Genomic DNA, 18,330 nt, shown 5'->3' on the forward strand with positions numbered 1-18,330 from the left:
ATATGCAAAGATTTTCACTTCTGTATAAGTGATATACACATTTGAGTTCAAGCAGGATATCCTTAAACCATTAACATTGCTTGTTAGAGGCACTAATTATCATATATGCCCAAATAGGTGAACGTTATAAAGTAACTATTGAAGACATTTTGGAAGACACATATGAGATATGTAGCATATGGGGTGTTGGAAACAAGTCTAAATACTATGTAAAGGTACAGCATCCATACATATTGAGTCAATGTGAAAGTTGTGTATTTTTTCTTTAGGACATCCCCTGCTTCCTGACTTCTTCTTAGATGTCAATCCAGACGATGTCACTAACAAAATGGAGGAGCATGGTAGGTGGTTAGATCATCATAGTTGTTTAAACCATGAATGGTCTTTGAAACTCGGAAAGTTTTGAGAAATTGTAATGAAAATGATGTTATTTATCAGTAGAACATCTATGTGGACTGTTTGTTGCAAGATACTGAGTCGCTAACTTGTTTATAGAGTCCTTTCCATAAACAACACCAAGCAGGTTAATTTTTCTAGCGTTGTACAGAATGCAAGACTTGTTGGGTACTTTTGTGAATATCTATTGAATATCAATAAAAACATTCCTCCAACTTTATTTAACTGGCCACAGAACCTTCAGTATATACAAGGCTTGATTTGATCGCCTGTGTTCCCTGTTCTGCATCTTAAAATTAAACATAGCATATGGGTCTCAGAACTAAATAGAAAAATTGCAGTTGTCATCATTATTGTTAGTATTGTTTTTAGAAAAGTTTTGTATTTGTATTGTTGAGGGTTTTCACCTCAAAAGTAAGTTTCTTGTAATCTGTGACAGAGATTTTGTTGCAAAGCAAAAGTGTACCCAAGTAATTCTAAGTTTGTATCACAAATTGGCTTTAATTATTAGCACTGGTAAAGCAATAAAAAACTGGTTTAAAAAAAACTACAAACCTTACCTCCTATGGAGGGCTATATAACTTTTTTTCACCTCTTTAGCAAGTGGGAGCTATGCTTCTTACCACTTTCGCTATAATGTCATAACAGAAGCATCACAGTCCTTGCACAGAAGTTTCCTCTTCAGCTATTCAAGGATGAGACACCCCCCTGTCTCCAAATTACTTCTGTAGCAGTTTTCGGTCTCTCGTAGCACAGGGCTCCACTAAATTCCTGTCTGTAGAAATCAGATCATCATCATCATCAACATTTATTGATATAGCGCCAGCAAATTCTTTACACTAGCGCTTTACAATTGGGTCTCGTGACAGACTGCTTGTCTGTCTCTGATTGGTCCCAACTTTGGGCCTGCATCCTTTCTCCAGCACGACACACCAACGCTCCACACTGTGCTATATACTAAAGACCAGTTGTGTGTCAGACAATTTTTCAGGGCTATTGAGGAAGATTCCAAACTTCAGGGTATGAACAGGTTGCAAACTAGCACCACGTTCCTGCAATTGTCACATATTTTATTTATGTTATAACATTGTTTTTTTTTAATCTGTTTATATATGTCTTGTTTTGTATTCTTTTATAGGTGGGTCTGCTGCTTTTAAGGGTGGAAAAGAGGCAGCTTCGAAGGCCAAAGGTCCAGTGGAGGACACATTTTCTGTCATTGGAAAATCTATCAATGAAGACACTGTAAAGTCTGTTCAAGGAATTTACCAGTTTGTACTTTCAGGTAGAGCGTTCATTATCCAAACATACTATCTATACTGATGGCATGATGTAAATATTGAAATGAGTCGTATAAATATGCCACAAATATTAGTAGTTGTGTCTAAATAATGTATTTATATAATGAGCATAAATTAGCCCCAAATCTGACTGGTAACTTTCACAAATATACAGTCAAGTCCATAAGTATTGGGACATCGACACAATTCTCATATTTTGGGCTCTATGCACCACCACAATGAATTTGAAATGAAACAAACAAAATGTACTTTAACTGCAGACTTTCAGCTTTAATTTGAGGGAATTTACATCCAAATCAGGTGAACGGTGTAGAAATTACAACGGTTTCTATATGTACCCCACTTTTTGGAGGACCAAAAGTAATGGGACAAACTAAACAATACTACATCAAACTTTCACTTTTTAATACTTTGTTGCAAATCCTTTGCAGTCAATTACAGCCTGAAGTCTGGAAGGCATAGACATCACCAGATGCTGGGTTTCATCCCTGGTGATGCTCTGCCAGGCCTCTACTGCAAATGTCTTCAGTTCCTGCTTGTTCTTGGGGCATTTTCCCTTCAGTTTTGTCTTCATCAAGTGAAATGCATGCTCAATCGGATTCAGGTCAGGTGATTGACTTGGCCATTGCATAACATTCCACTTGTTAGCCTTAAAAAACTCTTTGGTTGCTTTTGCAGTATGCTTCGGGTCATTGCCCATCTGCACTGTGAAGCGCCTTCCAATGAGTTCTGAAGCATTTGACTGAATAAGAGGAGATAATATTGCCCGAAACACTTCAGAATTCATCCTGCTGCTTTTGTCAGCAGTCACATCATCAATAAATACAAGGGAACCAGTTCCATTGGCAGCCACACATGCCCACGCCATGACACTACCACCACCATGCTTCACTGATGAGGTGGTATGTTTTGGATCATGAGCAGTTCCTTTCCTTCTCCATACTCTTCTCTTCCCATCACTCTGGTACAAGTTGATCTTTGTCTCATCTGTCGATAGGATGTTGTTCCAGAACTGTAATGGCTTTTTTAGATGTTGTTTACCAAACTCTAATCTGGTCTTCCTATTTTTGTGGCTCACAAATGGTTTACATCTTGTGGTGAACCCTCTATATTCACTCTTGTGAAGTCTTCTCTTGATTGTTGACTTTTACACATATACATCTACCTCCTGGAGAGTGTTCTTGATTTGGCCAACTGTTGTGAATGGGTCTTTCTTCACCAGGGAACAAATTCTTCTGTCATCCACCACAGTTGTTTTCCATGGTCTTCCGGGTCTTTTGGTGTTGCTGCGCTCTCTGGTGCGTTTATTTCTTTTTAAGAATGTTCCAAACAGTTGATTTGGCCACACCTAATGTTTTCGTTATCTCTCTGATGGGTTTGTTTTGATTTTTCAGCCTAATTATGGCTTGCTTCACTGATAGTGAGAGCTCTTTGGATCTCATATTGAGTCGACCGCAACAGATTCCAAATGCAAATGTCACACCTAGAATCAACTCCAGACCTTTTACCTGCTTAATTGATGATGAAATAACAAGGGAATAGCCCACCCATGTCCATGAAATAGGTTTTGAATTGATTGTCCCATTACTTTTGGTCCCTTGAAAAGTGTGAGGCACATATAGAAACCGTTGTAATTCCTACACCGTTCACCTGATTTGGATGTAAATACCCTCAAATTAAAGCTGAAAGTCTGCAGTTAAATCACATCGTGGTAGTTTCATTTCAAATCCATTGTGGTGGTGTATAGAGCCCAAAATATGAGAATTGTGTCGATGTCCCAATATTTATGGACTTGACTGGATGAATATACCTGAAAATGTTTTGTTTTTTTCTTTCACTCTGAAAAGATCATTCTCTTTAAAAAATACAGAACTTCTTTTTTTATGTATATTTTAATTTTTTGCTTTTCAGTGAGTACTGGTGTCTCTCAAACAAACTTAAAATTGTGCTTGGGTAATTTGTTGAGAGAGAAAAGTGCAGAATTGAGAAAGGAGGGGATGTGAATAATAAGGTAATGGAAATATAAGAAACAGCCAGACACAGAAGAAGCCATGTTAAGAGGAAAAGTAGAGAAATACAATCTTGAACGTTGTAAGGCTAGAACAACATAAAAAGGAAGGAACATAAGGTGAAAGGAAATAAGTAAATTGAGGTGGAAGGCTGCAAGTTGAGAGACAGATAAATATACTATTGGCTCCCTTTTGTCATTTGATCTGATTAGTTGATCCTTTTGTTGCCCCAAACAAGTGTGTCACGGCAGTTTGGTGGTAAACTTCCAGATTATCAGGCCCATTATCTCTGGTGTTGCTTGTGTAAAGGTGGTTATATACACCCAATAGTAATCTTACTTTCTTCTCCTGCCATTTAGAGACCAATTGTACCTCTCCTTCGGTCTCAGTTCAACAATGATGTTCATATTTACACCTGGGGTCATGTGACCACAACTATAGGGCCAGGCGTTTCAAAATGGAACTGCTATTTAAACCTGCTCTGAACACAGTGTCGGTGTGGGAGCGACAGTTGTTTTTCCATATCTTCTGGCTCCCTTCTTCCTGTATTTTCCCATCTTACATTTGGATTCTGAATTGGCTCTTAATCTGACCACTTGTGTACCAGATCTTGGATTGTTGATATCTTTATCAGTTTCTGCCTTACTGCTGCATCATGCCAGAGGCAGCTCAGAGGGCCGCGACCTGCAAGCCTCCAGCAGTCGCCTGCATAATTTCTCTACTGTTCAGACACGCTTTTGCTTGGTCATTACCCTTATGGGAATGCAACAATTACTGGGTGAAGCCCTGCATAAAAAAGTCCTATCTTTTTTTCATTAATCCTAAAGGCATCAATCCGGTAATCTTGGAACTCCCGTAGCTCCATCTGCACTCTCCTATACTTGACTGGCATATGGCACTGATCTTGTGTGTGGGTACTAGCTGTTCCTCCCGTTGTCTACAGAAGATAATACCCTCCTGTTCAGTTACCTACTTCAGCTTTGGAGATGGATTTGTAAAAAATGGCAACTGAATTTCTCCCTCATCGTATTTGGGATTGTGGCATTGATTGTCTCCCAGGCAGAATGCCTCCTGGTGGTCGGGGCTATCCATTATCTGTTCTGGAAACTCAAGATATGACAGAGTATATCCAAGAAAATCTGCATCGTGAGTTCATTAGGAAATCCTCCTCACCCACTGGAGTTGGCTTTTTCTTTGACAAGAAGAAGACAGTGGGTTACGTCCATGCATAGATCACTGCGGCCTAAATGCCATTACTGTGAAAAACAGATATCCTTTACCTTTTGATTTCCAAACTTTTCGACTGCATAAAAGTACCTACTATTTTTCCTAAGTTGGATCTCCGAGGAGCATATAATTTGATTCGTATCAAAAGAGGGGCTGAATGGGAAACTCCTTTTAATACTCTCGACTGCGACTTTAAATACTCTGTCATGCCATTTGGCCTATGCAATACATCTGTATATTTCGAAGTTTTATTAATTAAATTTTTTGAGATGTCCTTTATCATTTTGTGGTAGTATATTTAGACTATATAGTCATTTTCTCAAGACTCATCGTGAACATGGTGGAGACTCAGATCACACCATTTATTTTGTAAATTAGACAAGTGTGTCTTTGAAAAACATTAGCTACATTTTTAGGGCTATATTATTTCAGACAGTGGACTTCAAATGGTCCCCGATAAACTTAAAGCCATCACAGAGTGACCTCAACCTTCTGGACTTAAAGTTATTCAATGTTTTTTGGGTTTTGCTAACTATTAACAACAGTTTATTAGAGGATATTCTACCTTGTTTTCTCACATCACAGCCATAACACAAAAGACTGCCAACTCCAAGGAGAGGCCTCCAGGTGCCAGCTTTTAAACAACTTTAAAATTGCCTTTTCTTCCACTTCAATTCTGCAACAACCTGTTAATTCTTGTTCTTTTTCCTTGAGGCATATGCATCTTCCTATGAAATTGGAGCTGTTCTGTCTTAGCATGCCTCCTCTGGGAAGCTCCATCCGTGTTGCTTTTTCTCTTGCAAACACTTACATGCAGAGAGTAATTATGGCATAGGAGACAAGAGGCTGTTAGCCATTAAATTGGCTCTAGAAGAAGGGAGACATCTTTTGGAGGGGGCACAATTTCCAGTGACTATTTATATACACCATAAGGATCTTCTTTATTTGCAGTCTACACTGTGTTTAAACCCCCGTCAGGCAAGATGGTCATTGCTCTTTACTCGTGTCAATATCGTTCTTGCCTATCGTCTATGTTCTAAAAACAAGAAGGCTGATCACTCTCATATGGAACCTTCAGCAGCAGATCTTGGATCCTAAACGTATTCTTGCAGTTACTCCTTCCTCATCCTCCAAATATCCTCCTGGCAAAATCCTCATTTTACCCAAAATATGTCCCAAGTTGCTACATTGGGCCACGTCTCTCGCCTTTCTTGACACACCAGTATCAAAAAAAAACCTCAAGACCTTATCACTCTGAACTATTGGTGGCCATCCCTCCTTCTGGACGTAGAGACATTTGTTTATGCATGTTTCATCTGCGACCAGCACAAGGTACCTCGTCAAAAGCCACTCATCTCTTTGCTAGTTCCAGACCGTCCATGGACACATTTTTTAATGGATTTTATCAGTGACTTGCTTCCATCTAGTGGCTGCACAGTTATTTGTGCCATTATGGATCTTTTTTTAAGGCAGCTCATTTTGTGCCCCTCATAGAGGTTACCTTCTTCTTCCACTTTTGTTACTCGCTTCATAAAAGCGGTTTTTCATTTACACGGGTGTCCCCAAGAGATCGTCTCTGATCATGGAAACTAATTCATATCCAAATTTTGAAGAGCCTTTTGTAAAAACACAGGCAGAGGAAAAAGTAAGCTTACTGCTTATTGCCCCCTATCTAATGGATTAACTGAAATAACTAATCAAGAACTTGAACATTTTCTAGGAATGTATGTCTCGGACAATCAAAACAACTGGGTGAAACTACTTTCATTGGCAGAGTTTGGCCATAATACCCATTTTCATGAGGCAATCTCTAACTCCCCATTTTTCATACTCTACTAATGTCATGCTAAATTAACCACCTTGACTAATGTTGCATATTCAGAAGTACCAGCAGTAGATTCACTATTTCAGAACTTTTCAGTTATCTGGTCTCAAGTCAAGGAGAATTTTATCATCATCTTACTATAAAAACTCGACTGATAAGAAAAGACGTTGACCCCTTCAAGATTTTAGAAACCATCAATCCAGTAGCCTTTAAATTGGAATTACCAGATACCCTGCGGGGTGCCCAGTGCATTTCATGTCTCTCTTAAAACCCTTTCTCATTCATCCGTTCTCTACTTTCAACAAATCTCCACCTTCCATTTTATTAGAAAACAAATAGGAATATGAGATTAAATAAATTCTTTATTCTCGCATCTCCAGAGGCAATTTACAGCTTTTTTGTTGTTTGGGAAGGGTATTGTCCAGAAGAACGCTCCTGAATTAAAGCAGCTGATTTCCCCATCTTTTTGAAGCATTTCCATAAAAAAAATCCCCAACAAACTTTTTTACTGTGTTCTGTATCCACCCTTATGGAAGAGTGGAGTGTACTGTAATATGCACTGAAGTTACTTCTTCTTCAGTCCAAGTCCATCAATGCCATTCATGATCGCACTCTCTGCAGCTCTCCCAGTTTGTCATGACTGCAACCCAAGGGGTGGGCTTTTCGAAATTGGAACTTCTGTTTAAACCTGCTCTGAACAACACTGCAACAGGTTTCTTACAATAGTGTCTGGCTCCCATGTTCCTGTGTTTTCTTTGGATATCCAGGTTTGAATTTGGCTTGTTACCTGACTTCTCTTTTGGATTCTGAAATGGCACTTTATCTAAACACTCAAAGATTTTCGACATCCCTATTAGTATCTTCCATACCGCTGCATCAAGCCAGAGGGTAGCAGCAAAGTAAGTTATCCAAAAATATGAAAATAGGACTTGCAAAACACTTCCAGTGTTGGAGTAAAGCTAAGAGGACCATACCATTTTACGCTTAAATACATAATATTGTTTCCTGTTAGACATGGTCTCCTAAGGTGATTGCGGTAACTGCTTTGCCTGCTGTATTTAGGTGCAGAAGAAGGCACTTGGTATCTGGATCTGAAGAATGACAAGGGTGGAGTTGGAAAAGGAGAGTCTCCTGTCAAAGCTAACGTGGTGATGAGTATGGATAGCAATGATTTTGTGAAGATGTTTACAGGTTTGTTCATAGCACATTTTGTTTGGTTACAATTTAAGTAGCACAATAAGGGTTGTAGCTCAAAAAAATAAAACCCTCAAAATTCAGAGGAGGGGAGAGAGTGGAATACATAAAGCTTAGATTTACATCTGAGCAAGAAGAATAATGTAAGGGACAATGTTTATATGACCATAAAAAGGCTTTTTAAAAAGGGCAAGCTAGGGTGACTTGTAATATCCTTATTAAATATAGTATATGGAGTTGGAGTATAATCTTACTTCATTCAGTAATAATAGACTTTTAATGCAAAAGTGTTACTAATATTACTTTAGTATAGGTGGACTATAGAGGAGCAAACAGAATATTTACTTTAATATACTCTGTACGCCAAAAATAGAATGAACTGGGGAATGAATTTCATAACCACAATCCTGTTTTCATTTATTTTTTTAAAATGACCATGCAGCAATCTGAGGAATCGCACTCCAACAAATATGATGCTAACACACAAGGATTGTTTTACAAACTAAGATTAATAAAAAAAAAATAAAAAAATTTGGCTTTACAGCAGTCGCAGACATAAAACCAGTTTATTAAAACATTTTTTTTCTGTCCACAGGGAAACTGAAGCCTACAATGGCGTTCATGGGTGGAAAGCTGAAGATTAAAGGGGATATGGCCTTGGCAATGAAACTAGAAGCACTAATGGGCAGGATGAACTCTAAGTTGTGACTGCATTCACACAGCCAGCTATATAGTCAGTGAAATCACAGTTCTGAATCGTAGTACTACAAGAGGAAGAAGCTACCTGACCACAGATGCCAGCTATAGGTGGACAACTCATGGAATGGGCTGTAGCAGAAATATCCGAATGAGCTTTCTACATTAATTGCTAAATAATGTAATAACAAAGTATCTGAATGTATCTAAACAAGATGTTTGTACTTCACCCTTTTCTATTAAATGGGACTGCATTGATACCACTGACCAAATGAACATGTGAAATCATTGACTGGCTCTATGGTCGAACAATCAATACTATAAAAGTAACACAAACTACCTTTTAATTTTTTTAATTCCCAGTCCTAAAATATTATTTTATGTACATTACAACCTCCAGTAAGTAATCTTTATATTTTTTTCTTTAGGGATTCTGTATTCAGTAGAATGAGAAATTGAACTGGTGAAAACTGTCGAGATAGTTGAAGTCACCACAGAATTATGATAGAATTCATGGATTTTCCTTTTATCTTGGGTGGGACAATATCCACTTCCCACTTAAAGCATGAGCTTGTTTATGTGCTAATACAGTTATGGATATAATAGAAGTAATAAAATCATATTAAGCAAATGATAAGTGCCTTATCATTTAAGTTAAGTAGCAAAATTAACCAGTATGCTTACAGTTTACACAATATCTTTATGCTTTACATATATCTAGATATTTCACATAGTCACACAAGTTGGCATTGGAGTTTGTCACATTTTCACGCGTCCAGCAATTTAGGGGTCAGGCCAAGTGACCAGAATGTGGTTTGCTCACCAGCCCACCAGATTTTTGTAACCTGAATGATATGCATACAATCAGATTTTCATTGTTCATAGTGTTTATTCAGGGAACCCACACAAGTGATAGCCTAATTGTTCACCAACATTGTCTACAACATCTTATAATGTAAGTGTCCAGTGAAATGTAACCAGGAAAAGCATGGATTTGGTTATCGACAGTGTAAAAATGGCAGCGATTAAAGTGGAACTGAATATAGTACATTACATCAATTCTCATTAAAATTAAAAGCTTGATAGGGGTTCTAAAAGCTGCACTGCCACATAGGAAAATGTTTTTCGAAGGTGCCCCCAGCTGGATCCCTAGGTGTTGCTACATGCAGCTGTTTTTCCCATAATACAGATGCAGCATTTTAACTTTGCTAACCAACATTAAATAGAGGCTGAGAGGGAGTGTGAGTGAGAGGACCAGTCACAAGCCACAATCACTTGATCAATCGCCCCCAGGTTGTCGACGGTGTGGTTAGAGAAACGGAGGAGGGGGCTCCTTCGGAAAATATTTTCCTAGGAAGTAGAAGCCTATCAATTCACTAGCAACCGGGGGCATCATTGTTTTTTACTGAATTGATAGGATTCCTAAAATGTTTGTCGACATGTTATTTAGGGTACATGGTCACTATACTTTTACAAGTCAAGAATGTGTAACAGACTAATGAAATTATTCATATTATAATATTGTATTTATTATTAAAGTGTTACACAGTTTAAAAAAATCTACAATAAAACAATAGGCAGTAAATCATTTGAATAAGCAGAAGTCATAAACCTACTTTAAGGACCTCAGTCAAAAATGGTTAAGAAACTTCCTTTGTACTCACAATGATTAGAATGTTAAGCTATACAGGTTATCTCATGGATTAGCACACCAAAATGGATTAGCACACCAAAAGGGTGGTCCTTCTGATGGATATAGGTGGGTGGAGTATTCCATGCCGTTAGCCACAGGGCCTCTTTTCTTCAACAAAACTACTTGATTTTTACAAGTTCTCTGTGGTGCTGGTGGTCTATACTTTAAATGGGATGTCTTCTGCACATAGTGCAGTTATAACAATGACATAGGACCTGATTCATTAAGGAACTTTGGCAAGAATTTGAGTTGATGAAAAAACAGCCAGTATTTAACTTATGTGCAAAATAATAAAGTAATTTACACCCCTTGCATTGCAACATGGTTTTGTCCAGAAAACTTACTTAAATTCTTGCCTAAGTTCCTTAATGAATCAGGCCCATAGACATGTTAAAATGTACAAATGTTGACATGAAATAGACTGTCCTAAAGTCCTTTAACCTCATGATTTGCACGTTGTGTATTTTGTGTAAATTGTGTATTTGCAGAAAGCAAAAAAGATTTGCAGCAAAGGACACCTCAACAAGCAGAATGTCTGTGAAGCATCTGCTAGATCAGTTACTGGCTTTATTACAGCATCAGCAAAACAGCTTCTCTAAAAGCAATGCTATGTCACATGATACAAGAAGTCAAACCTGTTTCTTTCTGCTTTAATCTGGGGACACATCGTGCAAATATGTGAGGTTTTACAAGTAAAAATCTTGACCTGTATATGAAAAGAGGTCTTATGCACCCATTATACATTAATAGCAAATATTGCAAAGCATAAAGTGTAATATTCCAAGCAGCCTGTAGGCAGCATGGCATCTTCACAGTCAAATGTTGTAAAAAGTACATGACAAAAACTCCTTTAATTGGGATTTTACAAACTGCATATAGTGTACTGCAACAGAATATAAGTATTGGTCATGTATTTCTAAATTCATTAAATCCAAAAATAGCAGGTAGCCATTTTTTGCAATCAACAGATATTTTGTATGAATGTATGCCTTGACTAAACTTCTCAGACATATCAGAAAGGCAGTGGATGAAATTTTCCATCTTCTCATGCACAGTCATTAAATTGATGCTTTATCACAAAAGCAATCTATTCTTAACTTCAATGTGTAGTGGCTAAATTAATTAGTGAGAACAATTGGATACTAAAACTTCATTTTCTGCAGGGAAGTTTCCCATAATGTAATACAAAGATTAATAAAATGATGAAGTAAGTAATGCCATTATTTTCCCAATTTGCTGAACACAATAAAATGCAGAAATATTAGTTGTTTTAATATTTTGGGGATTTTCTCTCTGAATATATAAGTAAAGAGTGGTGGAGAAAATTTGAGTTCAATCCTGTGCAAGGATGATGCAATGGGCACTAGTTATACATACTTGTTGTTACATAATTACCCATAATATTATTGTTATCATCATTGATTTGGAAGGTGCCATAGTGCTATGCAGCTCTGGACAGTGAGAAAATTGGAGTCATACATGGTAAAAATATATATAAAAATACAGATATGAAAACAAAGGGGTAGGGAGTGTGGCTTGAGTGCATTAGTGTGGTATTATAGGTGGGCATAGTTACCAACCTTTCCAGATTGGCCTCCGGGAATCTCGGAGGAGGGGATGGGGCATGGTGAATCGCGTCATTTTGGCGCTGTCCCTGTCATGTAATGACACAAATTAGTCATTTTACCACGGTGGACAGGCCAAATTTATACGATTCCCAGAAAATCACAACATGGAGGCTCAAAATCTGTCCACTAGGAGTGGGCAGATGCAGGAGAATTGCTAGCTCGTCCGGGAGACCTACCCGGAATTGGGGAGTCTCCCGGATATTCCTGTAAAGTTGGCAAGTATGGTGTAGGGCAGTGTTGGCTAACCTGTGACACTTCAGGTGTTGTGAAACTACAAATCCCAGCATGCTTTCCCAATATATAGCAGCTTATTGCTGGAAGGGTATGCTCGGACTTGTAGTTTCGCAGCACCTGGAGTGTCACAGATAAGCCAACAGTGGTGTAGGGTAAGATTTAATCAAGAGGTGGGTTTTCAGAGAGCATTTAAAGATGGGAGAGTCTGGGCATGGTAGGGAATTCCATAAGTGGGTAGCAACACAGGAGAAGTATTTTAAGTTTAAACATCCATTAGAATACACAGAAAGGAACTCAAAAACTTTGTGTATATATAATTTGAATTACAGCACTCCAATGTGAACTAAGACAATTGCCTGGGTGTACTCCATGCTGAAAAGAGTCAAATACAACAAAAACAGAGAGTTGAGCTCTCATAACTTTATGGGAAATACAAGTGGGAAATACAAATGAAAAACTTGTGAGAAAATGGATGTGATTACCGAAACGTTGAATCAATTCTTTATTTTTTTTTTCCACATATTTCCGAGCTGTAATTTGTAATTGGCAATTTCTTGGAACTATATTGTCATCCTACTTTTGCTATTTGTCCAGATTCTTTTTTAGTAACATGCTGTTTTTTTACTTTTTAAATTTATTTAGGTATAATGTAATACATTTTCTATATTTATACATGCCTATATTATATTACTTATCGACTCTGTTCTGCGCTGTTTTTTTTTTTGTGATTTATCCTGTTTGTAGGGATTGGCGCTTCCCTCGGGAACAGCTGCCATTAGACGTTTTTCTCTCCTCAGTGTATTGAGTATATTTTTCTAGCACCTGATATTAATATTATTATTCTTTTCCATTTTTTCCACATTCTTACAAGACCTCTCTTTATGTTTTTTTTTTTTTTTTTTAAATATATGAAATATTAATATATGCAGCAAGCAAGCAAGTTAATCTGGGCCCCATATTACATTAACTGTTTATCTGTAAAGAAAAAACAAAACACCAGTACGAGTCTATTCCTGCTAATTCTGATAATCCAGATGTATCATGAGTCTGAATTCTAGAACAATACGAATTCAGAATGCGTGAACAATGTTGACTCTTGTTTGAAACATGGGACCCTATCCACACTTCAATATTTTAAATAAAAGCTGAAAATCAGAGAATCAGTATCCGAGTACAGTTGTCCTATGTCGCAGAAGTGGGCCTGTCAAGAGGCAAACTGAGGTAAAATTCTCTACCAGCTAGTTGTGAAGCAGTAAAATGTAGGGAACAAATAATAATAATTATTTCTCTTTCATCCAGTCTGGGGGACACTGCTTACCATGGGGTTGTGGAGGGGAGCTCGGGAGTTGGCACTTAGCTAGTTAACTTTAGCACTGCTGACAGACCCCTCCCCTCTACAATCCCCCTGCCTCTTCCTGTTCCTCTCAGTTTTTTCTAGATGCCCAAGGGAGTTGGGCTGCTTTTTTTTTATGCTAGTGTTTTATAGATTTTATTTTATTGATTTTATTTGATTTTAAGTTAATTTATTCTTTATCTAATTTTTACTTTGTTACAGGACTTTTATTTTAGAAGCAGAGCTGGGAGTGTGTTCTACCATAGAGAACACACTCCCACAACAGCAGCACGGACACTGCTCGGTCAGATGAGAGCCGAGGGCTCTGACTGGCAGAGTTTTATGGACCACTGTCACTCTTACAGCCTCCCCGATAACCAGCACTGCCACTGCGGCATAGAGTGCCGGTTACTGGATAATCAGCAGGACGCCATCTTTAATTTGACTTTACAACGGAGCCCGGGCAAATAACTAACTGAAGAAGGGGGCAGACCAAGATCCCCCCTCAGACATAGGAGGGGGCATCGGGGTCCCACTGCTGCAGGAGACCTTGAATTTTAGAGGTCTCCATTACTCTGCTGGATATAGATTCCCTAAAAAAAAAACTATACCAAGATCCCCCCTCAGTAATAGGAGGGGGCATCACCGCTGCAGGAGACCTCAATCTTTTCGAGGTCTCCATTACTCTGCTAATTATTATTTATTTATTTTTAAAAAAAAAATGGAGACAGAATATGGAAGAGGGGGAGTTAAAATGATATAGAACTCCCCTGCTCTTCAATTTACGGGCAGTATTCCGGTCTTTTGGAGCATAAGAAGAAGCACGGGAACAGAGACTGCCTTGTGGGAGCAAGCATCAGGACATGGCTGGTGGACTTCTCTCCTGTGTTTGGCCTTTTGGCTAAGTATTCTATTTGTTTTTATTAAGCATTTATAAAAACTGTATTTCTTTACTGACAAAGTGGGGCTAGTATGGGTAACATTATCGTACTCTTTACTCGCCAAAACAAAAATAACATTGTTTAAAGGGACAAGTGCAACTTTTATTGAAGATTAGTTGATTACTTGTTTTTTTTCTCTCTGTCTCCTTCAAGTCAATGGTGTGCTTGTGATTCTTTCCTTTGTAAAATGTTAGATAAAGGATAGGGTCCTATGGAAAAATATTTTACCTGTTATAGATGTAAGGTTAAATTACCATATGGGCAGAGGGACCCGTTGGCGCTTTCTTCGGATTGCGAAGAGGGATCCCCCATCTGCGCAAACCCTGCAGACTCTTCTGACACAGTCAGTTTACTCTTTATGGGCAGAGCAGGCCAGCTTCTCTCTAAATCTACTTAGTTATTGACAAGCTCAGCAGCACTTTCTTCCATATTGGATAATGCTGTCACGAATGTGGGGGGTCCTGCTGCGGCTGCTTCTACTGGGACAGCTATAGCAGGTCCTTATTTTTTTCATAACGGATCAGACACCTGTCTCGACAGGCTAAACCAGTTTCTGAATCCCCATATTTGGCCCCTACTAAAAGAAATCTGTGTAGATCCGCAAATCCTTTTCTGAGGGAGGGGAAACAAAAGTAGATCCTGATCAAGTTCACGTGTCTAATCAGGAAGAAACCGCCAGATATCAGGCCATTGATGATTGGTATTAGCGGTAAGGCAGGCCTTGGACCTCCCAGAGTCAGAGGATCCTAGTCCTATTAACAGAAGTCTCACTAAGAAAGCCAGAAGAAAGGTTATTCGTTTTCCTCCTTTGGTGAAATTGGGAAATGTTGCTGAGGGAATATAGAAACAACCTGATTAAAAGGTTTCTATTCCAGAAGATTCTCTTCCTTATATCCATTACAGGAAGAGGATCTGGCTCACGGGGAAGGAATCCCTATGGTGGATACTCCAGTAGCCCGTTTAGCCCCCCATACTACCTTGCTGGTCCTGGACACTGCAACACTGCAGAACAGACTAACCGCAGAATTGAAGCTCAGCTAAAGTCTATATTGTAGCAGCAGGTTCTTCCTTTAGACCCACATTGGCTCCGGCTAGGGTCCCTAGAGCCATGGAAGCATGGGCAGAGCAGCTGGCTGAGGCCTTGCAGAACGCATAATTGCTTCCCCGGGCTTTACATTTTGAAAGAGGCGTCTGGGTATCTTTATGAGGCAGCTCAGAGTGCAGCGTCTGTGTCTTCCTCTATTCAGGCTTCGAAAATTTCAGCAAGAAGAACCTTATGGCTGAAATCCTGGAAGCCTGATTCGGAATCTAAGATAGGTTGGCTTGCGCCGGAATTACACGGTTTGATTTCTCAGTCAGCGGGTGCCAGAGGTACACCTCTTTGTCAGTGAATGTGGGTAGAGTCCGCCTTCCGCGTTTCTGCTCCTTAAGGCAGTCCTTTCGGGGGACCTCCTTTCCTAGTGACCAGTCATCCAGCGGCAGTCCACACAAATTCTAGAAGCTTCTCAGTCAGAGGTAGATCCTCTTTCTCAGCTACACGTCAGGCCTCCAAGGTTCAGGAGAAGCCTTCACCCTGACTGCCATTCTACCTGCCAGGAGGTGGCGAGAGTGGGGGGGGTGCCTGTCTCTTTTCTAGAACAGTGGACAGCGTCTTCTCAGGATCCTTGGATTCGGGCCAGTATAACTAGGGGGTACAGGATAGATCTCTTGGGTCCTGTTCCACATCGTCTCTTTGTAACCCTGCTAGCTCGAGTTCCACAAAGGAGGCAGGTAATACAGATGGAGTCCCTGAGGTCAGTAATAAACGGATTGAAAAGGTATCCGTTTATGACCTCAATAGACATAAAGAACGCATACCTCCACGTTCCTGTCTGGAACGGTCATTATTCTCTCCTGAGATTCAGAGTGGGGGCCTCTCACTATCAGTTTCGGGCTCTTCCCTTTGGCCTCTCCTTGGTTTCAGGGGATTTTCATAAAAAATTATGTCGGTAATGACAGCTTGTCTTCACTCAAGGGGAGTTCAGGGCGTGCCTTACTTAGATGATCTTCTCATAAGATCCACCTCAGAGATTTGCTTGCAACAGCACATGTCCTTCACCATAGCTTTCCCCAAGAGCCATGGGTGGTTAATACACTCAAGGAAATCCCAGGTGATTCCGCGCCAACAAAGGATCTTCCTGGGACTCGGCATGGACACCAAACAGCAGAAAGTGTTTCTGCCAGAAGAGAAGATCAGGTCGGTTCAGAGGATAACATCTCAGGTCTTGTCCTCTCCCAGTCCTTCAATACACTTGTGCATGCGTCTCCAAGGGAGATGCATGCACAAGTGAAACAGTCTCCTTTGGTCGTGCTTATTCCCGGTGCTTTTAGTGGGACCTCTTGACAGAAGGGTCGGGATCCCACTTACATTTGGATCACCAGAAGATTTCTCTGTCTCCGGGTGCGAGAAATTCACAGAAACCAGCCTGAAGGGTTGGGGGCTGTATCCCTTCATCTCTGGCTACAGGGTCAGTCCAGGAGTCCTCTCTATTCATCAACTCATTCGAGTTGAAGGCAATCCTTTTGGCCCTTCGGGGGGCCTGAACCTTTCTCCAGGGTCATCTACTCAGAGTTCAGTCCGTCATGCCGTGGCTGCGACATAGGTCAACAGACAAGGAGGAACGAGAAGTGCAACGGCAATGCGGGTATCGGCTCAGATATTCGCTTGGGCGGAACAATGTGTTCCAGCAATCTTGGCTGTGTGCATTTCAGGAATAAAGAACTGGGAGGCCGATTACTTCAGTCGCAATGCGATGATGCCAGGAGAGTAGTCCCTCCATCCGGAAGCTTTTCAGTCTCTGGTTCAAAGGTGGGGTCTACCGGATATAGATATCATGGCCTCCATGCACATCAAGAAGTTTCCCAAGTTTTGTGCAATTCCCATATTTCCTTGAGTACTCAGACGAGTGAGGCAGGGCGGTCTGTCGGTAATTCTGATAGCACCTGCATGGTTGTGGCGAGTGTGGTACGCGTACATAATCTTTATAGCAGTAGGGCAAGATCTTCTCCTTTGTGGTCCTTTTCCTCACCGGGATTTACCTTGGCTGAATTTAACCGCATGGCTGTTGTAGCCAGGCTCTGGAGGGCTAGGGGTTTTTCCCCCAGTGTAGTGAACACTCTGCTACGAGCTTGTAAGCCTATTCAGCTCGCATCTACCGTCGTATTTGGCGAGCCTATGTCACATGGTGAGACAATAGGTCCTGTCATACGTTCTCTTTTCATCTTATCCGAATTCTGGCCTTTCTTCAGGATTGAGGCAGGTCTCTGCTTATGTTCCTTAAAGGTATAGGTATCTGCCTTTTCAGTTTCTTTCCACCTGAAGTTAGTAGATATGCCAGACATCAGGACGTTTCTTCAGGGGGTCTTGCATATCTAGCCTCCTTTCACTTCTCCTACAGCACCATGGGATTTTTACCTGGTGCTTCATATGCTTACAGGGCCTTCTTTGAATCCTTACTTTCGGCAGATTAGGTCTCTAACCTGCAAGGTGATGTTTGTCTTAGCCAATGCTTCCGCTCGTAAAAGTTCAGAGTTGGGATCTCTGTCCTGTCGACAACCATAATTGATGCTACATGAGGACAGAGCGGTATTCAGAACTCTCCCTTCCTTTGTTCGGAAGGGTGTTTCAGCTTTTCATTTGAACCAGAAAATTGTTATTTCGGTCTTTCGGACAGCTTCTCAGTCTAATCAGGTGTATACGGATAAATTATATGTGGTTAGGGCTCTCCGCATTTATGTTGGAGAGCTTCCCAAATTCGGTGTAACGATTTTCTTTTTGCCCTTATTGATTCTCATAGAGGCTGGCCAGCCTCTAAGC

The 18,330-nt window shown here is 40.0% G+C and overlaps 1 protein-coding gene across 1 annotated transcript in view; it reads left to right on the forward strand.

The window, feature by feature from the left end:
• Nucleotides 1-8,917, forward strand: part of HSDL2 (hydroxysteroid dehydrogenase like 2) — a 32,032-nt gene extending 23,115 nt beyond the window's left edge. Inside the window, exons 9-12 of the mRNA XM_075210960.1 lie at nucleotides 270-341; nucleotides 1,535-1,678; nucleotides 7,818-7,946; nucleotides 8,545-8,917. Coding sequence (XP_075067061.1) covers nucleotides 270-341; nucleotides 1,535-1,678; nucleotides 7,818-7,946; nucleotides 8,545-8,657 — 458 coding nt within the window. The 3' untranslated portion in view covers nucleotides 8,658-8,917. The remainder of the gene's footprint in view (nucleotides 1-269; nucleotides 342-1,534; nucleotides 1,679-7,817; nucleotides 7,947-8,544) is intronic.
• Nucleotides 8,918-18,330: the final 9,413 nt, after the last annotated feature.

The sequence above is a fragment of the Mixophyes fleayi genome, chromosome 1, assembly GCF_038048845.1.
Source record: "Mixophyes fleayi isolate aMixFle1 chromosome 1, aMixFle1.hap1, whole genome shotgun sequence".
Taxonomy (NCBI): Eukaryota; Metazoa; Chordata; class Amphibia; order Anura; family Limnodynastidae; genus Mixophyes; species Mixophyes fleayi.